This window comes from Mus caroli, unplaced genomic scaffold, assembly GCF_978045245.1.
Source record: "Mus caroli unplaced genomic scaffold, Mus_caroli_1 scaffold_7, whole genome shotgun sequence".
In the NCBI taxonomy this organism is placed as follows: domain Eukaryota; kingdom Metazoa; phylum Chordata; class Mammalia; order Rodentia; family Muridae; genus Mus; species Mus caroli.
In genome coordinates this window covers 12,178,755-12,203,500 of record NW_028227262.1, presented here as the reverse complement: position 1 = coordinate 12,203,500, position 24,746 = coordinate 12,178,755, and the positions used below count along the sequence as shown (strand labels likewise).

The window sequence follows — 24,746 nt, the reverse complement described above, 5'->3', positions numbered from 1 at the left end:
TGGAGGTATTTACCACCAAGCCGAGTCACCCCAGTTCAGTCTCCAGGGCTCACATGGTAGAAGGTCAGATCCAACTGTTTCACGTTATCTTCAGATCTCCATATATAACATGCTGAGGCATGTGGGAACACACACACACGTACGCATGTACGCACTCACTCACACTCACAATAAATTAAAGGGTTTTTTCCTGTCTATAAGAAGTAAAATTAAGACCCACCTGATCACTGTGTTGGACTCATGAGTAAATAAATATTCAATATGAGTTAAAAGTTACAGGGAAATGAAAACTCTTTCTTCCACAGCACCATATCCACCTCGAAACATCTCTGTTCGCTTTGTCAACTTGAACAAGAACAACTGGGAGGAGCCAAGCGGGAGCTTCCCAGAGGACTCGTTCATCAAGCCACCGCACGATTCAATAGGAAGAGACAGACGTTTCCGTTTCCCCGAAGAAACTCCGGAGACTCCCCCCAGCAATGTGTCCTCCGGTTCTCCCCCCAGCAATGTGTCCTCCGGTTGGCCTGACCCGAATAGCACTGACTATCAAAGCACATCTCAGCCCTTCTGGTGGGACAGTGCATCCTCGGCCCCCGAAAACGAGGAGGACTTTGTCAGTGTGCTGCCAGCAGACTATGACACTGAGACCACACTCGATAGGACGGAGAAGCCCACAGCCGACCCTTTCTCTGCCTTCCCTATACAGATGACTCTGAGCTGGTTACCACCCAAGCCACCCACAGCCTTTGACGGCTTCAATATCCTCATAGAGAGGGAAGGTAAGGCCTTGGGAGTTGGGAGGAGCAACATGGAACTGGGGAGCACGGGGGAGGAGGGGCGGACCTGAACTCAGGGAGGAAGATCGACAGACACTGTCAAAGGGAGACTTTAATTGACTGCTTGGTGTTGCCTGAGAGCAGAAAACTGAAATACATGGATTCGATCAGAATCTTCAAATGTGGGTGATTTGCAAGTTGCAGTCACTGCAAGTTTTACACATTTCTCTACCCAGCATTTCCCATACCCCAGGCCTCTAAAGGGGAGCCTTATATTTAGAAATACTTAACTAAAAAGTAGGGCCATCAAAACACATTACAGAATATCCTTAAGGAATGCTGTTTGTTTATATGCAAAATCCAGGAGCATTCGACGGAAAGTCTTTCTACAAAGTGACTCCTTCTAGATGTGAATTCCTTAGCTAGCTTGATGCGATCCGATTTACCCTGAGAAATTGATAGTAAGTGGAAAATATGCAGAAGACAGTATTCACAATATAGTTTTGATTCACTTAACCATCGTTGGAAATTGTGTGTGTGTGTATATGTGCATATATATATATGAGAATATATTTGTGTCTGTCAGTGTGTGTGTGTGTGTGCATATATATATATATATGAGAATATATTTGTGTCTGTCAGTGTGTGTATGTGTGTGTGTATATGTGCATATATATATATGAGAATATATTTGTGTCTCTGTGTATGTGTGTGCATATATATATGAGAATATATTTGTGTCTGTCAGTGTGTGTGTATCTCTGTGTGTGTATATGTGCAAATATTTGTGTCTGTCAGTGTGTGTGTGTGTGTGTGTGTGTGCTGTTTTTGAGACAGGGTCTGATGTAGCTTAGGCTCTCGAATTTGACCTGTATCTGAGGATGACCCTGAACTTGTGACATACCTTTAGCTCCAAGTGCTGAGAGTATAGGTGATTGCCAATATGCCTTCCAAGCTCTCTATCATTATATATTACATTACTTTATATATTATATTCATTTATTATAGTCTATACATTTGTGAAAAGACAGACATAGCACAGCTCCATTGTTGATCACCAGGCTTTTCTTGTTGTTTCTTGTTTGCCGGGACTTGACAAGGGCTACATCATTTCTATCTTCCTGTCTCATATTAGGATGACAAAGGTTGTCAAATCATCAAGTCTGAAATTAGAAAGGCTGCCTTAATTTCATGGTGTGCACTTAGAATCATGTCGGCTTACTGTGGAAGAGAGTTAACTTCTATTTAGTGAAATGAGACAAAATATTTCTTTATTCTCTACTTCTAGATAATAATAATCAGCTGCACTCTAAAACTGCACAAAATTGAAATTGTCATTTTAGGTATTTAAGTCAAAAGTCGTCATTTGACTGAGTTGTCTGTTTTGTTTTGTTTTATTGCTCATTTTATTCGCTCCTTTAATCTTTTTCTGTTCCTCAGGTTACTCTCTAGAACAGAATATCTTCTAACTCAGAACACTTTGTAACTGCCTATTTTCAAGAAAGTTCAATTAAATCGTGCATTTTTTTTTTCTGAGTATACTGTGCTCCTTTGAAGTCAAGTAATAACAGATTCAAATGAAATACTATGTATCAGGAGACAGATGCAGAATAAATATCACCTTTAAAGGTGCTTGGGCAAATAGATGAAGAAAAATAAAACCAAGACACCTTATAAACTAGAAGTAAGACAATATTAAAAAAATAATAATAATTTAGTGTTACAAGGAACTTGTGAGGTATTTAATGAGGGCTATTTCTCCTCTTCCAGGGAGGGCGGTGGATGCTGCCCTCGCCTAATAGTTCATTTCTCTTGTGTACATGATTCAGTGAGGTGGGTGTGGGCAGCGTATCAGGCCTCCATGTGATGGAGTTGAACACTATATTTCACGTTTGATATTCTAGTTTTATAAGTACACTATGAGTTTGAGTTGCATTTTCTTGTTTATAGCGCCTTTGCTGTAAAGGTTTAGGTTGAGTTTGGAATGTAAGAATGGAGGACAATCATAGATGCACATTTTACAAACCTCATCAGTTTGCCCTCCCTGGGCCCTTCCGGGCATCAATCCAAGTATGTTCTCGTTTTAATTTTTTGCCTTTTGCCTTTGATCCAGAGAACTTTACCGACTATTTGACAGTGGATGAAGAAGCCCATGAATTCGTTGCAGAACTGAAGGAGCCTGGGAAATACAAACTCTCAGTGACGACCTTTAGTTCCTCGGGGGCCTGTGAGACTCGGAAAAGCCAGTCAGCAAAATCGCTCAGCTTCTACATCAGTGAGTAGCCAAGCGATGGTCATGCACTTACAGGGGATAGAACAGTGAACCTGGTGAGGTTGAGCCTGCACTTCGGGAGCTCCAACAGGAAACTGTGAGATTAATGAGGCCTGGTTGTCAATTATTCAGCAGTCCCCAGGGATCCTGGGGATTCCTCAAGGTCAGGGGAGGCCATTATGCCTGAGAGGAGATGCGTATATGTTCCGGGAAGCAAATCTGCTCTGAAAGTTAACCAGCGGATTTTTTCCCACTGTTGTGATAACCGAATGCTTATTAAACTGACCTTCCATGCCAGGCATAACCATGGCTCCGAGGACGCGCACACACAGCTGGGGAAATAGGATTTTTGTTCGAGGCTGTAATAAAATTCAGCATTATGGGATTATGTGGGGGGAAATCTTATTAGAGTATTGAACTTGCAGAGAGCTCAAAGAGTTCAAGCAGACTCGAGCCTGCAGGGTGTCCGGGCAGTCATCAGGAGAAGGTAGAGTTCTCAAGTCTGAGTTCCCAGAACTGAGTTTGGGGGAGGCTTCTAGCTACTGTGTGAGCTTTCACAGTACAACTAAAGTGTGGTTTGCAGAGCAGCATAAAGAGTGTGTACCCATTTCCTCTTTAGATAAGGTATGATTATTCGCAGTCCACGGGTTAAAAAAATGGTTACTTAGCTTATCAGATGTTAAGTGTGCCTTTAGATTAACACAAAGAAAAGTCAGGAAACACAGATTAAAGATACCTGTCCAAAAACAATAATCTGTATAATATGTCTCCTCCTTCCTAAGGGGCAAATACTACCTTACTTCAAATAACCCTCAAAAAGTAGGTAGGCAGAGACAGGAGATCAGTTCACTTAGCAGCTTAAATACATTAAAAATATGCCCACATAATGTATACCTTTTGTAAAAGTAACTTTCAGTTTCCTGTTCTAATTGTTGTCTTTGAGGCTTACTGCCTCCATCTGCTAACCTAGGCCTAGTTCTGGAAGCTTCTAGCCTCTGTCCAATCTTATTTAGGCCTAGAATGTTTTCAGCCTCTGAGGCTTGCTTCTGAATAAGTTCTCTCCTTCCTAGTCCTTCCTGAGCTCCGACTAGCTGGTTCAACTCAGCTATTCTGGCCCAAACTCCTCTCCAAGCTGACTGATTCAATCTGGCTTCTCTCTCTGCCTCTGACTGAATTGTTCTGCTTGGCCTCAAACTAACCCTGGCAATCTGCTTTAACCTTCTGTCTCCTCATTCTGCACCACCTTCTGTCTTCACCTGTGTCTAAGCTTGTTCTCTCTCTCTCTCTCTCTCTCTCTCTCTCTCTCTCTCTCTCTCTCTCTCTCTCCAACCTGTCTCTGTAAAACTCTCCTGTAAAACTACCTCTTTCCTCTTTTTCTCTCTGCACTGCCCCTCAGTGCCTTCTTCCCTTTCCTCTCTCTTTTTGTGAGGCTTGGGCACATCCCATTCTGTCAAATCTTTCTCTGGTTCATCACTTTGTCTGCCACTCAATTAGACATCACATTCAAACATGGCTTCTTCCTTCTGCCAACTAGCTTTACTCTCATTGTTTGGGATTAAAGGTTTGTGATAAGGGCTGAGCCACACCACAACTAGAAACAGTTTTGTTTTGTTTTGTTTCAGTTTCAGTAAATAACACAATCTCTGGGCTCACAGTGTGACAAAATGTTCTGCAACAGATTCTTCTTCCATGAAAAGCTCTGAGTTAGAGGAAGTGAATCTGTTACTCTCATATGTGTTAAGGCCAAGACTTGAATGTAAGGTTGTTTGAGGCCATATCATAACGCTAACAATTTTGGTCCTCTATGCTACCAGATTCAAATGCTCACGGTCTCCATGACATTGGGTGGGGTAGCTGAGCCTCTGGGCTTCAATCTCCTTATTAAGTTAAAGCATTAAATCTCTTACTTTGTGTTTATTTTATTTTTCTTATCTATGCATGTATTTAGTCTTGAACCAGGGTTTCATGTAGCTAACTCAGGCTAACCTTAAATACACAATGTAGCTGAAGAGGACCTTGAATCTTGAAGATAAGGATCACCTTACCTTCACCTGCCAAGTGCTGGGATTACAGCTCTGCACCACCATTCAGGTTATGGGATGCTGGTTATCAAGTGCAGGGCTTTGTACATTCTAGACAAACGTTCAAACAAACTAATTACATCCCTAGCCCACCAAGGCTCCTTTTGCTTCTAACGTTCCAAATGGTCCATTCACACACATGGTAGAACTTCAGAAGCAATGAATCACTTGCAGGAAGCTGCACCTCTGATATGGGAAAACAAGAACCTCGGGCTAAATTTCAAGCCAACACTTTTCAAAGGTCAACAGTGCTCCATCCAGGGAGCCATATACAAGGTTAAGACCATGGAGTTTTAAAATCCATTGTGTGAGAATTTCAGGCATGTGTATAAAATGTTTTGTTCAAATCCAACTCCTAACCTCCAAAGCAGGGATTCTTAAAAAATCATACTTCACATTTGTAACTCATAAATTTCCTCATCCTACCTGCATGAATTTCTTAATTTAAACTTGAGATTTAAGATTAGTACTTTTATCATAGACTTGTGATAAGAGTTAGCAGACTAAAGTATATAAGTACTTGAGATAGAGCCTCATTGTAAAGGGCATGTCTGTCTTCATATTACTTTTATAGTAATATGAAGTAATACTTTCCACTCACAGCCATTTACATCAAGTCTGCATCCATCCTCTTTAGTGGAGTCAAAATCAATGAGAGAGAGAGAAGGCAGACATCAGTACCTAGGTAAGGTGGAGGAGGAGAAGGTTTTTATTCTAGATATGAGGGAGAACATTCCAGGGCCATCTGGAAGGGTCCGGATGTGTGCTTCCACAGAGAACATCATGACACAAAGCCCTACATGCTGCAAACATCACCTAGGACACAAACAACTTCTTGAACCCAGACAGCGGGCTGTCCTTTGGTCAATACAGCCCTAGCCTGTCCTTCAGTTTCTGCTGTTGCAAAATTTAATTTGTTTCTGTAAGATTATGGTAAGGACTGATTGAATCTCAAAGCAATTATTTCTAGAAAGATCCTCCCAGCAAAGGAATCATAAACACTGATGAAATGCCATAGTGTCACACCCTCTGTTTGATGAAGATTCCACTGGGATATTCTCCAATGTACCTGACAACTGAAATTGAGTTTGGTTTTTATTATTGCTGTTGCTGACACTACTATTGCTTGGGCCAGAAGAGAAGTGGGCTACAGTTGGCAGAGGGTAGACAGAGCAAGCAAATCTTCCTTTGAGTCTGTTTGTAAGGGCAGGCACAAACACACACACACACACACACACACACACACACACTCCATAACAACAATTACATCTTCTATCTCAACTAGCTCGGTATACAACATCCTATTGATTGTGACTTGCAATGCCCAGGCCCCACAGGCGAGTGGATGGAAGAACTGACCGAGAAACCTCAGCATGTGAGTGTTCACGTCTTAAGCTCAACCACGGCCTTGATGTCGTGGACATCTTCCCAGGAGAACTACAACAGTACCATTGTGTCTGTGGTGTCCTTAACCTGCCAGAAACAGAAGGAGAGCCAGCGGCTGGAGAAGCAGTATTGTACCCAGGTAAGAACCCAGAGGACAAACACACCTAGTCACCGAAGGCCGCTTGAAACTCAGCCTGTGGTGATGGGAAAGAGAAACATCCCCTGAGTTCTCCTAAGACACTAGGGAGTGACATTAACAAAAGCCACCCCAAGAAATGGGAAATGAGTGGGCGTGGCTGGTCAGTTTCATTTCTCTTTCCCTTTGTTAGAGGTCACGTACCCATTGCTTCTGCTCCTTACTCAAGAGAAGTTGCCTACTGTGTGTCTGTGTGTCAAGAGCTTAGAGAGATGTTGGAGCCCGCTGTCAATTTTAGGTATCCTGTTCTGGCAGAGCAGTTCTGTTATCTAGTGAGATTAACCAAAAATGCATATAGAAGGATTGCAGCATATTTCAGAAGCCCAAGCCAGCAACAGACCGTACTTCCGAGTTCACAAAGAGAGATCTGGTTTTATCCTAACATAGATTAAGAGGAAGGAGTCTCAACACCCATCCAAGAAACACTTCCCTAGGGATGAGATAGACAAGTTCAGGCTCTCATAGAGGTTTGCTGTCGCATTCTTTTTCCCGCTTTTATTTTAACTTTAAAAGCAATGTGGACTCAAAAAACAAGTTTAAAAACAAATGTGTGTGTGTGTGTGTGTGTGTGTATGAACTATAACAATTTTCTCATCACCAATCTCAACTAAAAGTTTTGAAGGATAAATGGGACTAGACAACCACCAGGAGGCGTGAAGCAGGCAGGGAATATGCAAATTAGCGGTCCTGTGATTGGCTAGGCCTGGACACCTATAGCCAATCGGTGCTGGAGCCCTTTTCTAGTTCCCTGAACTCTAGGTTTACTTTTCTTCCCTAGAGGTAGACGTGTGTGTGTGTGTGTGTGTGTGTGTGTGTGTGTGTGTGTGTGTGTGTGTGTGAGAGAGAGAGAGAGAGAGAGAGAGAGAGAGAGAGATCAGGAAAATCAGGCATCTGTGAAATTCAAAGAGTGAGAAATTTTAAATAGCTAAGATTGATTCAGGAGTCGTGAGCTTTGGAGAACCAAAGGCTTTAGAACGCTGAGATAAGTCCTTCCTAGAGGCGGAATCTACCCCTTGACTCGATTAAATTAAAGAGTAAATATGCTAAACTAGCAATCACAGATCCTTATTCAGTTCATTAGTTTCCTTCCTGGATGATACCCAACCTAACTGACTTTAAACTTGTGGGAAACGTATTTCCTTCGCCGACAGTGACCTGGAACGCAGCTGTCCAAGGTACATTTCCTTCTTGTCCATTTGAATGTAACAGATTATGTATCTTTTGCCTGGGAGCCCAAAACAAAATGTTCTTATAGCTACTGTAAATTATAAATGATCCAGAGATGGTCTCTCTAACTGGATTCTCACACCATTACCCCGAAATGCAACATTAAACCCTTAAGGATTATGGATGGGCAAGAGGCTGATGTTTAAAGGGGTACACGAAGCAGGCCAGCGTTCCAGGTGTCTTCTCAGTCATCACAGACTTTCTGAGGATTTTCACAGGTTTATACCTCCAGCACCCATGGCCCCGACACCACACACATGCACACACTCGAACACGTACACACACACAGACACAACTCATGCACTTACCCATAAGTTTCAGATGGGAAAACTAAACTCAAAATGTCCTAAGAAGGCTGGAGAGATGGCTCATCAGTGTAGAGCACTGCCTGTACAATCATGTAGACCAGAGCTCAGATCCTAGTATTCACATAATAAGTCTGGCATCTAGAAAATGTGGATGACGCTCGCTCTGAGAGATCATCAGACCTCTTCTCACTGTCGTGTGCCCAGGCATAAATAAATACGCTTTTGTTTTTTAGTTTCTAGAGAAGTAGAGTAACTGGCTCAGTTGGTAAGCACTTGGTATACAAGCATGGTCCTCTCTGTGCCATGTAAAAGACAGACACAGAACATTCACTGCTAGCGCTAAAATAAACATGGCTCCAAGTCAAATACAGGATAAAATCACCTACCTAAAATTCTTGGGCTCAGAAGGATTTCAGACATGGTGCTGAGGCAGGAGGGTTGAAATATGTGTGTATACATAATGAGCTGTGTAGGGCCTCAACCCCAGTATAAACAAAACATTCATGTGTGTTTCGTATCATCCCACACACAGAATCTGAAGGCAGTTGTAAGTAATATTTTAGTGTTTGTTCATGACATAAACATTTATGATGGGAAATTGACTATGATGGTGGTATGGTGTTGCTCAAATGTTTCAGATTCCAGATCTTGTGGTTTTGGATTGGGGATGCTGAGGCTGTACTTAATCATTACAGTCATGGCCTCACACCCAAGGACTGTGCTTCTTGGGTATCCTTGATATTCTCTGAGATGCCCTGCTAAAGTCTCTACTTGGCCCATCAACTCCGTGGATGCCTGTGTGATTCTATGTGTAAAGTGGCTCCCATGTAACAATGCTGGAGATGGAACAAATTAGACCTGAGTCTTTATTTCATGAAGCATAGAGCCCAGTCTTCTTCCTCAAGAGAAAGCTTACAAGGGTGTAAATTGGTCCTGATCATAAGTACCTATTCTTCACAATGAGTTTGCATGGAGACGAATTCTCACTAGGACCATTCTGGAGCTATTCCTTCATGAAGTTGTTGAAAGTGAGATTACTGCTTCATCTGTGCTGTATAAGAAACTGTGTGTTAATTACCCAAAATAAATGTGCCCCGAGCATTTCCTCAAAACCTTAGCACACCCTCACTAACATCAGGGTTGGAACGAGTGCCACATGAGCATGTGTGTATGTTCATTCTTACATGGCATGTGCCTTAGTCCATGAATGCCATTTGACTGCTCGCAAGAGTGCATAATAATGAAAGAAACGCAGGCAGACAGGCAGACAGGCAGACAGACAGACAGACAGACAGACAGATCATCCTTTCCACTGTAGGAAGGAAGAAATGGTGAGACTAAGAGGCAGGATATGTAAGGAACAAGAAGTCACCCAGCTGGTTGGTGTCAAAGCGGGGGCGGGGGGCATCCTGGATGATTTGTCTTCACAGCTGGTGGTAATTCTGTAAATAGCTTGTGTAGCCTCATGGGGTGGCAGTGGAGTGGAAAGGCAACCAATTTGATAGGGCTAGAACACTGACTACAGCATCACATAAAAGTGCTTTTCAGACTTTATCTTCACAGTTATCAGCTGACACTCTCTCATATATATGCATGTGTGTGTGTGTGTGTGTGTTGCCTGCATATGTGACTGTGTGTCTGTGCATGACATGCCTACCTGGTGTCTACAGAGGCCAGAAGTCATCATATCTCCTGGGGCTAGAGTTACTGACAGTTGTGAGCTGTCTTGTGGGTGCTGGGAATTGAATCAAGGTCCTCTGATAGGGAGAGAAGTCCAGCTTTAATTGTTGAGCAATCTCTCCAGACCCCTCACGTAATTCTTGATGTCTTCATCTGTGATGTTGGGAGAAATCAATCCTACCTCACAGGATTATGATGAGGTACTGACCATGTCTGAAGGATTTTTATAAAGAGGAAAAGAAGGGCCAACTTTTGTGATTACCTAGACTTAGCTGGATATCTTTTGGTTCAAGGGAGAGTGACTCAGTGGTTGTCTGAGCCCTGAATAGGAAAGTCCTGGTATCTGGATTGGATGTACATCAGAAAGCCAATGAGGAAAGCATCCTAAGGGTGGATACCGGACCACCCCGGACAGAGGGACCTTTGTGCTCATTTCATGCAACCCACCACCTAACAGCAGACTCTGTTTCTTCCAACTGCTCTTCCAATGTTTTTCCTCCTGTGTCTTTAGCTCAGTAGGGACAGGCAGACCCAGTGCCTTCTGGGAGTCATATTGAATTTAGTGGAGTCCCTGGGATTGAAGTAAGCCAGCAATGGAAGAAAGAGCTATAGAATGGATATGCATTAAGTGGAAAGATTGGTTAACATTTTATTATATTGATTACATACCATACATATTTATTAATATATTAATTTTTATTACATTCATCAATTTGATATTGATCAGTTGGTTGACTGGTGATTAGAAAAAATTAGAAACAATGGCACAGAAGAACTAAAGTGTTTAATTCTATATTAAACTTACTATACAGTCCAGGCTGACCTTGAACTCCACAGCTTCCTTGCCTTTACATCCCAAAGTGTTAAGAACCTGCAATAGAGGTTGACACCTTAACAAATATTTAGGAATTGATGTTTCTAATTGTTTTTCACAAAGCGGGGTAGTTTGAAATGACACTGTCCTCTGTCTTTTTTATAAAGCAATATGATTTTTTTCACATCTCTACCTTGTCTAAAAGACATCATTTCCCTAGGTTATGACTGCCACGTACTTAAGTGGCTAGAAATCTGGGTGTTCACTGAACAGTTAGAAGCAATTGATCCACTGAGTAAACATTAGTGCTATTACACAGAATATAACCTTAATAAAACAGTACTGTTCTGTTGTGCATAACATCCACTGTCTCTATTTTTATTTTAATTTACTTTCTAAGGCCACGGTTTCATATAGCCCCATGCTGGTCTCTAACTTATTCTATAGTCCAGGCTGGTCTTAAACTCCTAAACTTCCTTGCCTCTACCTTCCCAACTATTAGGATTCTGCAGTGTGCCTCCATGCCTAGAATATATTCTTGTTCATAGTCTGTATCTCTAGATGACCGTCTCGTTGAGTGACTTTGGTAATCTAAACACTGGACAGATGTTACGGTAAAAGGGTGTAAGTGGGCACAGAAGGGGGGAGTACTAATTAACTGTTCGTTCCATGTAATCATCTCTTTTGTGCCTCACCAGTTTGGGGACAGAGTAGCCTGTATTCTACTCACATCACGACCTGCCTCATACACAAAACCAGCTTCTGAAATTCACAGCGTTGAAATGCACATCACCAGCACTGCTTATCTGTCTAATTTTAATGGGACTTTTAAAAGCATACCAGAAACTGCTAATAAAATTGTTATCCATTTATTTTGTTCATTCCTGTAGAAGTTTTGCATTTTATGTACCCCCAGAGGCCAAAACAATTGATCTTAACAGTTGATGTGTCTTATACTCATGTCTCAGCATCTCACAGCCCTAAGATGCATTCTTACCTACGTTAATATAATGAAGGCACAAAGATAACAATGTTAATTGAAGTACAAACAAATCCTTGTGTTGATACTTAGCAGAGTTGGGGTCTTATTTCAAACAACATGATGAGAATTAGTTTTTCCTCACAGATTGAGACTATCTTGAACATTATAAGCACTAATATCAAAGCTGGGGTTGGATGGATAATTCAGAGGGTGGATAAAGTACCTAACACAAATGTAAGGACCTGGGGCAGGTCCTCGCCACCATGCGAAAAGCCGGACAGGGGCGCACACACCTGTAATTTCAGCTCTGAGAGGTGGGGACTGGCCAGGCAGTTTAGACAACAGGGAGAACCAGGTTCCGTGAGAGACCTTGTCTCAAAGAGTCATGAGCAGAGGGGCAGAGGGAGATAACTGATAATGGCCTCTGGCCTCTACAAATGCAAACATGGTTGCGCAAGCGTACACATATATTTCATATAAATGTACACACATGAATTCTGCATACATAATACATGCTAACCCACTCACTTCTTAAGCTTGAACTGAAGCATCAATCCCACACATGCAGACATTGATCTTTCATACATCCACTTTGTTCATATGTATGCCCCTACTATTTCTCTCTGTATCACTCTGGTCACATAACCAATAAAAACAGAGAGCTGAGACACGGTCTCTCTGACATCATTTTAGAAGGCTACAATAGACTTTGCAAAGTGCTTTCTGCTGTACTTGCCCTGACTGCAGATTAGAAGTCTCAGCGCTCCGCTTCTCCTCCCAACAATAACTGTGAGCATCTGACCTTGGCCATTCTCTGGCTTTGCTTCTCCATCTATTAAATCAGAGATTTGGATAGGTAATCTCTGAGGTCATTTCCATCTCTATAATTAGATATTATATGCTTCTAAGTGACGAGGGACTAAAGACGGTTCTGCACAGATCTTGGCATGTCATCGGCTGACACCACAATTTAGGACGTCAGGCTCCCCTCCTGGTATCCCTGATTTGATGATGGTTCCGGGAGGACGGTGTTCTGGTGTATGTGGTTACACTCGACAGTGATTCATTGGGGGCAGCCCGTGGGGCATATTAAATCCAGTCGTGGAATTTCAATGTCCTGGATCTCCTTCTGAATTCACATAAACTATACATCATCCTAATTCTGAAATCTAACCTCCCTCCCAGCATGAGTAAGAAGAGATGCCGGATTTCAAAGTCAAACTATTACGTTCTAACAACTTGCTTCAGCGTCTGTGTCTCGCTCTGAAAGCCTCACTCTACATAAATCTTATTGGGTGTTTGCTTTAAGGTGAACTCAAGCAAACCTGTAATTGAGAACCTGGTTCCTGGTGCCCAGTACCAGGTTGTGATGTACTTAAGAAAAGGCCCTTTGATTGGGCCACCTTCCGATCCTGTGACATTTGCGATTGGTAAGTTGTTAGCCACAGTCAATCAATCAATCAATCAATAAATCCATCCCTATTGTTACCAGACTACTGGTTGGAAGGGTGCAGCCTTCAATCTGAATTCATCATAAATGGAAGAATCATGAGGCTGTGCTCAATATGCCTGCATCAGATTATAAGTTTTTCAGTATGTATGGAATATAACTTCCAGGGAATGCCTCCCCACACACAGAGATGAAACCAAAAGCCATGGCTATTCTTGTTCCTTAATATAGAGTGATGTCATGTATGCATCCAACCTGTGGATACCTTACCATACACCTTAGCCATTGCTGGATCAATCTTTTATAATAATCCAATACAGTGCAAATATTACACAAAGAGAGTACTATATTGTTCAGAGAAAAATAATCTTTAGGAGTCTGTCCCTGTTCAGTGCAGATGCAAGGCAAAATTGAGGACAAGTCTCCATCCATGGTTCATTGTTCATTGAATGGAATAAACAGATTCTAGTACCTGCTAAATGTGAGGGATTGACTACCTTTAAAAGGCAGCATTGTATATTTGGAAGACATCCTTCTATTTACTACACAGAGGAGAAAGTCAGAAATAAATATCTATTTACTCTAGTTTTTTTGTGACTAAGTTAAGAGAATGACAGCCCTGATCGTTCCAGTTGAAGCCACTGTACAGACACTAACGCCCCTTCCGGTTTTCTCTCTTCACCCTCTACCCTTCCTTTAGTTCCCACTGGGATAAAGGACTTAATGCTCTACCCCTTGGGTCCCACTGCTGTCGTGCTGAGCTGGACCCGACCTACCCTGGGAGTCTTCAGAAAATATGTAGTTGAAATGTTCTACTTCAACCCCACCACCATGACCTCAGAGTGGACGACCTACTATGAGATAGCAGCAACCGTTTCCTTAACGGCATCCGTGGTAATCCTCCCTTAGTCAGCTGGTGCACTCTCGTGTGAATGGTCATGCCTGTGTCACATCTATGTTAGAGAAAGTCATCGGTGCACAAGGCCATTTTGAAAGATAGCTATTTGATCTGTGTAGGCAGACAGATGTTCTCAAGGACTTTGGGGGTTTTGATTGCTGTAATTGGGTTTTATTTAGTTTAATTGGTTTGGTTTTGTATTGTTTGGTTTTGTGAGAGCCTTACTTATGCAGCCAAGGATGACAGGAACTTTGGGGATGCCTGGTTCTGCTTTAACAGTGCTGGGATTAGAGGCATTCTAATTCTCTTGCTTCTTGTTTGGTTGCTGGTCCGTGGTTTCATATTTCTTTTAGGTTTAGATTCTCTCTTTGTCTTTGGAGAGAGAGAGATAAAGTTAGTTGTGAAACTAACTTTCACCCTAGATGGTATTTTTCTCATAATGAGTTTCCTCCAATCAGAGCAGACTTAATAAGAGGACTCATTACAAGAGACCTCCCTCTGGTCTACAGTTGACTGACACTGTCTGTCTCTAGCCATGACTCCCCTTAGCCTGTACAAATCAACAAATACTTGCATTGCTAACCTTTTGGAAATAGCTTTCACAGCTTATGTAGTAATTGTTCTTTCTGAGACTAGATTCATTTTGCAAAGTGTAGGCAACCAATGCATGACACCTGAAGCACACAGTTGCTTTCCAGACAGATGACAGTTTGGTCATTGTCACCCAGTAAGACTTCTGCTCATCATCATCCTAAAATAACACCATCCCCTTTCCCTAGAGGCAGGGAAACAAATAAGTGCAAACACTTATCAATGAGTGTTATTTCATTATGCACTATGTCTTTGGAAATGGCAAAGCAATACCCATATTTACTCTGTCTTTCAATCATCTTTTAAAAATTATATATCTCATTTCATTTATGGCTCATTTCACTTCAAAAATAACTCTAAAGGCATAGAAAAAGAAAACAAAAATTATTAATGTTTATCATGACCCCAGGAAAGTAAATCAACTTCATAAATACTGTTTTCCTCTTAATCTTTTGTCTCGTGATTTTCCTCCGTCCTTATTCAGAGAATAGCAAGCCTATTGCCAGCGTGGTACTACAACTTCCGCGTAACCATGGTGACGTGGGGAGATCCAGAACTGAGCTGTTGTGACAGTTCCACCATCAGCTTCATAACAGGTGAGTGCTGGAGAAAAGAAAGGTCCCACAGGAGACACCATCTTGAGCAGGTACCAGGGGGGTCACATGCACAGAAAGTGCCAGCAATTCACCACTGCCTTGGCATCTTCGTGGAAGATACACCCCTGGTTCCGCTGTCTCGCATTTAATTGATAAGCACTAGAAATGAGAGTCTGACTTTAAAATCCACAGTTACTGCCCTCGACGTTTGCTTACTTGGAGACACTGCCTTTGGCGTGCGCTCTCCAGCCAGCATCCATCAGAGCAGAGCAGGAGGCAGCAAACACAGCTTTTAGCTTCCCCTACATGATTGACTGATGATTGACTGATGTTACGTATTAGGTCATCAGACCTAGGAGAGTGTTTCACGACCTCGTTAATTACTCCATTTCTGCCCTCACCTGCTGTTGGTTCTAGAGTCCACTGAGTGCCATGGGGGAAGGCTTCACACCAGTGGGGTTCTGCCTCAGGTCACAGTGAGTTTGAGCAAATTAAGTTTCCCAAGCCTCAGGTCTGTATAAGGCACACCAGAGAATGATGGGGAATACTTATTTCTATCCTGACAAGCAACGATGACGTCTCTATTGAACAAACCACTTAGCAAATTACAGGGCACCAAGTTAAGGTGCTTAAATTACATCAGTCTTAGTTTCCCCCCAAAGCCATAAATTGTGAAGTTCCATGGACAATGATTAGATAAAACAATACAAATGAATAATTCATTCAATGAGGCACTGACCTTGGGGCTGGAGAGGAGGCACCAAGGCACTCTTCCAGAAGAGCTGAGTTCAATGCCCTGCACCCAAGCTGTGACTCCAGCTCTAGGGACTGGATCCCCCTTCTGACCTCCATGGACACCTGCACTCACATGTGTATAACCTCATACAGATACATACACACACATAAATTTAAAACAAAATATATCTTAAAAATGAAAGAAACAATAACCCTTGTGGTTTGGACCAACACTGTACAAGAACTTTCATTGGACGGAGAGCTATTGGGAAAACAGTGGAAATGACAAAACACTGGTGTGCCACTTCCTTTAGTCTCCAGGATCCAGCATGGTCTCTGTTCCAGATGTCAATAGTCATGTTAGAAGGGGCAATGAGAAAACCCCAAAAAAGGAGGTGGTACCAATCACTAGGTAAACACTGCGGCCCACAGTCAAACTGCATTAATAAGCACATGTCTAATTATAATTAAATTTCACTAGAGCACTAATTCTTCCACAGTAGCTCCATGGAGATTTGCTTTCAGAGAATGGCTGCCCTTCTCTCCCTAGGTACAATCGGTGCCTTTCCCTTCCTTTCAAGAGACGTGGCCTCTGAACTGGCTCTGCTCAGACATCTGAGTAAACCATCTCAATGATTTTTGACCCTCCTTTTCTTGGCAGCAGAACTCTCCAAGATCCTGCCAACTGGTTTTCACAGCAAAAAGTTCATAAATTAGGTTATGGCTTTCACAGCCTTGGGTAGCAGCAATAGTGAAGTACCAAGAGTTGAGATTCTGTCTGCAGTATTGTGCCTTTTTAAAATGATCACATGGGACTAGAGAGATGGCTCAGGAATTCCTGTTGCTCTTGCTGGGTACCTGGGTTTAGTTCCATCATCCATGTCTGGTGGCTCATAACCACCTATAACTACAGCACCAAGAGATCTGACACCATCTTCTGGCTTCCCTGGGTACTGCACCCCTGTTCACAACCATCCTTCCCATGTACACACACACATACATGTAATTAAAAATATAAACAAAATCTGTAAAATAAAATGATATTAGGACCTGTCTGGAGTGGAGTAAAATTTACAACAGTTTAGATGAGATTTAGCAAGTCTCTAAGTGACCTATCTACCTTAGTGACTAATATGTTATCTCCAATGAAATAAACTTTGAGAATGTTGTATTGTTCTTGGCGAACAGCTCAGTCAGGCTGGCATTAGCAGTCTAGCGTTTTGCCACAACTGTTTTCAAGTCTCACATCTAAAACATGGGTCTAGTAATAGCGCAGTGTGAGAATTAAACTGTATCACATAGATCATTAAAATATTTGACGGGGTGAGGAGACAAAAATAAAGTATACATACAAATGCATGTATACACACATATAAACTTATGTGTATATTCATATATTAAGTATCTGAAGCGTTTGCTGAGCACAGAGAAGGGTCTGCATTCTCTAGGACCCAAGTGAAAGCTGGATATGAGCGCTTGTATCTGTAATTCCAGCAGTGCGAGGCCTGGTAGACCTCAGGGAGAATTCCAAGCTCAGAAAGAATGTTATCTTAGATAGATAGATAGATAGATAGATAGATAGATAGATAGATAGATAGATGATAGATAGATAATAGATAGAAAGATAGATAGATAGATGATAGATAAATGACAGGTAGGTGATTGATAGATAAATAGTGATAATTTGGTAGATAGAGATGATCGATAGATACAGAGAGATAGATGATTGATAATGACAGACAGATGGATAGACAGACAGACAGACAGACAGACAGCAAGATGTTCATTTCTACCTCTGGTCACTGCATGCAATATGAACAAGCAAGCACACTTAATCTCCCCCACACACACACACACACATACATCACACAATCACCACAGATCTACAAAAAATAATGTATACATACAAATGCATGTATACACACATATAAATTTATGTGTATATTGATATATTAAGTAGCTGAAATTCTAACCCTTTAGTTCTTTGTCTGACTTTATTATTTCAGATAAGAACGCAATGTTTTAAACATGAGGTTCTCCTGAATTGCTCTTCTATGTTTTACATTTTAATCCTAACTGTCAAATCATATGGTGTAAAAGGGGACTAGCTAACTGTCTATAAAGGTTCAGGGCAGTAATTCCAGCCACTTATGAGCTCGAGATAGAAAAATGACAAGTTCAAGTCCAGCCTGGGCTACAGGGTGAATTCAAAGCCAGCCTGGACAATGTAGTAAGATGTCTCAAAACAAATAGGGCAGAAGGCTGGTGTGTAGATCAGGGTTAGAGAGAGCTGTTGCTAGCTTGCAGGAAGCTCTGAGTTCAGTGCTTCAGGCCTCACTACTTCCCTTGCCAGGAGAATTAACTTTGGCTTCTTCAGACTTCAGTCCACTACCAGGGTTAGGGGACTTGTCTGAAAGCCAAATTCATAGTAATTATTTTAGTATACTAAATAACGATTAATAAACAACTAGTGACATCTTGTGGCCTTTGGCAATATGTGAGAGTTTAAAGCAGTAAGTGCAGTAAATCTGAAGGCTCAGCCCTGTGAAGAGGACCATGTACACACTTGACTTGTAATTTTAAGTGTATTTCTTACCCTCACCAATATGAGAATATAAGGAAAAACTCCTTTGAACAAAGCAAGGTAAAGGTATCTATATATGATGAAGTATACTAGAATATATTAAGAGGCTATCAAAAATCATAGGCATTTCTCTGAGTTAGATTATTATGGAATATGATATGGACATTTTTGTCTTATATTACTGTGACAGAATATCCTGAGACAACCAGCTTATAATAAGCAATCGTTTCTGTGAACTCATGGTTTCTGGGTTTAGTATATAATGAGGCAGAACGCCGTGGCATGAGACTTCTGAAACAGCCAAGCCACTCAGCTCCTGGCATTTAGAAAGTACAGGGGACAGAGCAAGAGGAAGAGACCAGGCACAAAGTATACGCTTCCAGGTCAAATCCCCAGTCACCTACTTCCTCTCACTGGGTCTCATCCCTGAGGTTTCCCTCGCCTCCACAGCCTTTGAATGGACATTCAGGACCCAAACGGAGAGAGCATTGCTGATATTTAGGGATTGTGTTGTTAGACACAAGGAAAGCAGCTGCTCATACTTCATGGGAAACACACATGGAGTGCAGGCACGCATGTAAACACGTGCTCCATATAGATATTGTGCAGCTGTTACACATTACACATGCTGTAAGTCCTTTAGGGGTTAGTAAGTCTTGAAATTACTGTCTACTAAGAATCCTTATTACCTATTGGTGTCCTATTAAAGGGAATGATTCTTTCTAGAAATTCTACTTCAAAGATTTTGGTTGAAATTATGCCATGCCTTGGGGTAAAATGTTTGCTTTCTAGGCACTTTGAACATGCAATTTGAATTTAATTGTTTATTTGTTCCTTAAGATCTTTAAAGTTTTTGAACACTTTAAACAATAATTTTACAAACACCCTCAGAGCTTATATCATATGAAGTTTAAATAAAATTTCCTCCTCAACAAAATATTACATTTTAAATTAAATTAACATTTAATTTTAAAGTGTTAGAAAGTGGAGTAAAGAAATAGCCTTGGTGCTAGGCTTAAGCCTCAGGCATGACTTTAAGATCCTTTCCTCCTTATTGCTTACATCAGCTGCCTTTACTCAGGCCCCCCTTTCTGTGGAGCACGGGGCTAGATTCTATCAGTGACATCACTGTATTATGTCAGAAATAACAGTCGTCAGATCTCCTTCCAGCACCTTTATCTTGTCTTTCTTTCCATCTCCCCCACTGTTCTTTGGTCTCCTAAGTAACTTTCATGTGCCACGGTGAGAAATTTAATATTAGAGGGCCTCAGATTTCTCAATGTTGTTGTGATAATTACCAATGTCTTTTATCACTGAGTGATGAACCCAATATGCTTGAACAATCAAACATTTTAAGCATCTTGAAACAGCAGCTTACACAGGAGGTCTTGATATCCTCAGGTGGGTATAGGTCCAGCCGTCTGTGTCTAAGACAGTCCCACAGAGCAAGTGCCCCCCAGCCTGTACCGCTGACTTCCATTGTTAGTTCTGAGATACTGTCATGTGGTATGAAGTTGAATCTCTTTCCTTTTCTTTTTTTGTTTAATCAAAATAGGGTTTCACTGTGTAGCACTGGCTGTCCTGGAACTTGCTCTGTAGACCAGGGTGGCCTTGAACTTGCAGAGATCTACTCTGCCTCCCGAGTGCTGGCAATAAAGGCATGGGCCACCACTGGCTGGCTTGAGGTTGAATGTTCAATGGCAGCTTCATTGCGGCTCTCACACTTGGCTGGGAAGGACATCAGCCACGAGCCTTTATCCTAAGCTTTACCTCTCTCCTCGCAGCCCCCGTCGCTCCAGAAATCACGTCTGTGGAGTACTTCAACAGCCTGCTGTACATCAGTTGGACCTATGGGGATGCCACCACTGACCTGTCCCATTCTAGAATGCTGCACTGGATGGTCGTTGCAGAAGGGAGGAAGAAAATTAAAAAGAGTGTACGTTCTTTTGAGTCCTGACATCAGGCTTCCAAACAGTTGGTGGCCTGAGCTGCTGGCAACCCTTACTTAAGCTTACCTTTCCAAGTCCTTGACAGGAGCTGAAATCACTGCTGGCCCTGATCTCGCTCATATTTAAAGTTTTAGTTGGAGAGCTGAGTCTAGTAGTACTAGAAAGGTGGGGGCGTGAGAGGGAGTTTGAGATCACCTTCAATACATAGCAAGTTCAAGACCATCTTAGGACACATGAGAACTTTTTCTTTGGAATGTTGTGTGCTGTCAAACAAGCTACCACTCTTCCATGTTAATATTTTCTCAGTGATCCACATTACCCAGATATCTGAGTGCATTTAGGATATTGGGGTCTTCTCTCTGCTTTATTAAGCTTTTTGAGCATGATTAAACTACTGCAGCCAAAGCCAATAAAAAGAAAGTGGTATAAATAAAGAATGAGAATTGCCTGTTTGGTTTCCACTTGCAATCTATCGGTCAGAACTGGATCACACAATCCTCTCTACAGGAGACAGGAAACAGAGTCTCCAAGTAAGCAACTGTGTGTGTACAAACATGTCTATGTTTCTTTGGAACCATACAGTAGCTGTCTTTTCTGGAAGCTGTTGTGAATATGTGGGATGACACCAGAGTAAGGACTGACACATTGGAAAACTGTCCACGCTGATGTGTATTGTGCACTTTTAGAGAGCTTACATTCAAACAATCCAGTCCAGCAATAACATAATAGTCAACGGTAGGCTGCAGTGTAAACTCATGGGGGTTTACGCTTTCTGTTAGAACCCTGGAATTTGTACCTGTATGCTTGCTATGGAGGGTGAGGTGCTGGCTCATACATCCCACCTTGAAATCACAAATCTTGATGGTCTTGCAGGTGACACGCAATGTCATGACGGCCATCCTTAGCCTACCTCCAGGAGATATCTACAATCTGTCAGTCACGGCCTGCACTGAGAGAGGGAGTAACACCTCCTTGCTCCGCCTTGTCAAGCTCGGTAAGGAGAGTGCATGGTGAGGGCTGAAGATGCTGTGTTGGGGGAAGGAGCGTTTGCGTCCCTTATTCAGCAGGGGCTCCTCAGCTCAGTGGACCCAAACCAAGGACAAGGAATTCTCTCTGAGAAGTACAAAGTAGACACACTAGAAAGAGAATACAACCACACTGGTATGAGTTTTGTTTGTATGAGTGGAGTGTAAACTAGGCTGAGACATGGACCTTTGCCCTTCTTGGCAGCCTTGGAGGGGCCAAGGAGCTTTAGGAGCATTAGAAATGGATGATCTTACTTGTGATTGAGTTTGGTGTCTTTGCTCATCCCAATAGAATTCTCTTTCATACAAATATTGTTCCTTATTAACTTAGGAAAATACCTTGAGTAAAACACCTTGACTTTATTGAAGTTGGTACCATTTCATAATTCCTCAACATAAGAGGAAAATAATTGATAACAGGGAAAGACAGCTTACACTAATTCATTACATAATAATATAGATTCCCTGCAAGAGGATTCAGACACAGCTGTTTTCTCTGATGGCATTGATGCCAATGTATAGCAGAAATGACTACGTTTGGATTTAAAAAGTAAGAAAAAATCAGTAGTAGGAAAAGTAATCTGGAGAAATGGCTTAGGAGTAAAGAGTGCTTGTGGCACTTTCAGAGGGTTTTAGACCTCAGTACACCACACCAGGCAGCTCACAGACACCTATGTCTCCAGCTCCAAGGGACCTGTCACCTCTTCTGGCCACTGTGGACACCTGCACACACACACATACTTGCACAAACACACACTCTCTGACACATACACGCACACACACAAACAAACGAAAATGAATCTTTTCTTTAAAATGAATAAACGTGAAGATTAATTAGTTTATTGTGAATAAACTGAGCAAGCATAGCAGACAGCCTTGATAAAGCTGGAGTTAGAGTGAAAGCAACCTACAAGTGCTTGTGTTTAGTGAGACACAAAGGAAAAATTACCTTAACTATGGCAGATGTAACAGAGCAAGGAAGATAGCACAGGAAATTGTCTATAGGTCCAGTAAGTAACCCATTGTGTTTGATTATGAATCGCAGGGAAGGAGTCCTGAGGCTCTAAATACAAAGAAATAATGACATGGTCTGCCAATAAGCCCACTTGATCGTTTCAAACTAAATGCAACTTACAGTTTGCCTAACACTGCGCCCAGTAAGAACATGCAATTTCAGTGGTCACTCATGGAAAAATCTGCCATGTGTTAAGGGCACACTTCATTTTTGATACCTAAAGGGAGTCGGGGGAAGGGCACTCCACCATTGACCATTGGTGATACACTCTACCATTGACCATAGGTGATGGAGGATGAGCTGGCAGAGAGCTGTGTGGTCGGCTTCTAGGGCATCATTAGTGGAAGTGTAGCCGCTCATAAGCAATGCATGCTGCAGACAGGGTTCTTCTTCCAGCCTGTCACAAACTAAACGAAACAGAATCTAGGCGCATCTCATCAATACCAAGGCTCACAGCAGAGATGTCAGCGTTTGTGTTTTAGAAGCCACTGTCACTCTTCAGACTCATACTAACCCCTCACATGCGCTGGACCCTGTCCAAGAGAGTTTCAAACCATTTGTTATTCCTTGTGCTGGTACCTGCAGCTGTGAGTGCAGAGGATCACAGAGGCCCATCTCCAGAAGCATAAGCTCTCTGCAGTCACAGTGCTCTCAGCAGGGCATTTTGAGAAATGCTTAGGAAATTGCAAACAATGGACCAGCGAGAGGGCTCCGCAGACAAGTGCTCACTGCCAGCCTGACACAGAATCTGATCCTTGGGACTCACATCAGGGAAGGAGAGAACGGACTCCTGAGAATTCTCCTCTGACGTGCACATGCAGGCTGTTGGATCATAGTCTCCTCATCTCCCCCGACCAATAACGAAATGCAGAAACTCTTCTTTAAAAGAAAAGAGGGCCCCAACAGAAGAAAACAACATTTTCTTCATTCTATCCAATACATATTTCCCTCTGCGTCTACTGAGTGTGAAGATGGCCTCAGATCCTTAGCTCAGTGGCAAAAGCTAAAGTCATACTGAGACGCTGATGTTACAAGCAGAAATAAAGTGTTGGATACTTTTGATGTTGTACCTTAATTGCATGCAAAAAATCATTCTTTATGGCAACCTTTAAAAGATTAATTTGCCTAATTCCTTGAAAACTGTTTAATATTATGAAATAGAAAGGCGTGTACGATTTCTACTGGAGATGAGCTTATTCTGGTGTCACATTAGAATGCAATGAGGGAGCCACGCTGACAGTTCGGTGCTTCCTGCCAGCATGATGACCCGAGTTACATCCTTGAGACACACATGATGGAAAGAAAGAACCAATTCCCAAAAGCTGACCACCACACAAGTGCATGGCACATGGTAGGCACACACACACACACACACACACACACACACGCATGCATACGCAAAAACACATACACACATATACACACATACAATACACATGCATACACACATTCACAACAAACACACACATACATGCATGTATGTACATACTTATACACAATACAATGCATACACACATGCACAAGAAAAATACACATATACACACATGTATGCACATACATAGAATACACATGCACAGCAAACACACACATGCATACATGCACATACACACACAAATACACACATGCATACATACACACACATATACACATGCATGTATACATACACATGCATACACATATATACACACATGCATATATTCATGCACATACACATATACACATGCACACATATGTACACATGCACATACACACATACATACTTGTGCACACACATACATACACATACATGCACACACACAAATGTCAGGATTTAAAAGAAAGTGTAGTTGGGCCAACAATGAAAGCAGGGGATTCTCTGTGAGAGGTTAGTGATCCGAAGAAGGAGAAGAGCACTGTGATTCAGTCAAATCCAACGAGAAGTAAGGGCGACTTTAAGGGAGGTGGCTCTAACAGAAATGGAGAGATTTGAACAGGATTTGGGAGGTATTTTGTAGATTGAGGCTCCAGAACTTTCTTTTTGGACAAATGTAGGTAGTGAAAGAAAGAGAAATAAGAATAAGTCCTCAGCTTGGCTCTTGAGCAACTCTGTTTTATGGTGTGTCACTCAGGGAGACACAGAGACAAGCAGGATCTGTGATTAAAGGGTTAATGGGGAGGGGTGTTAAGAGCCCATGGTTCCTT

At 42.0% G+C, this 24,746-nt stretch overlaps 1 protein-coding gene across 2 annotated transcripts in view; it reads left to right on the top strand.

Moving 5' to 3' along the window:
- Window positions 1-24,746, top strand: part of Ptpro (protein tyrosine phosphatase receptor type O) — a 219,663-nt gene that overhangs the window by 137,246 nt on the left and 57,671 nt on the right. For both annotated transcript variants that reach the window (XM_021164482.2, XM_021164481.3), the window contains exons 5-12: window positions 306-779; window positions 2,890-3,051; window positions 6,458-6,654; window positions 13,032-13,152; window positions 13,873-14,066; window positions 15,146-15,257; window positions 20,361-20,512; window positions 21,399-21,519. In XM_021164482.2, coding sequence (XP_021020141.1) covers window positions 306-779; window positions 2,890-3,051; window positions 6,458-6,654; window positions 13,032-13,152; window positions 13,873-14,066; window positions 15,146-15,257; window positions 20,361-20,512; window positions 21,399-21,519 — 1,533 coding nt within the window. The remainder of the gene's footprint in view (window positions 1-305; window positions 780-2,889; window positions 3,052-6,457; window positions 6,655-13,031; window positions 13,153-13,872; window positions 14,067-15,145; window positions 15,258-20,360; window positions 20,513-21,398; window positions 21,520-24,746) is intronic.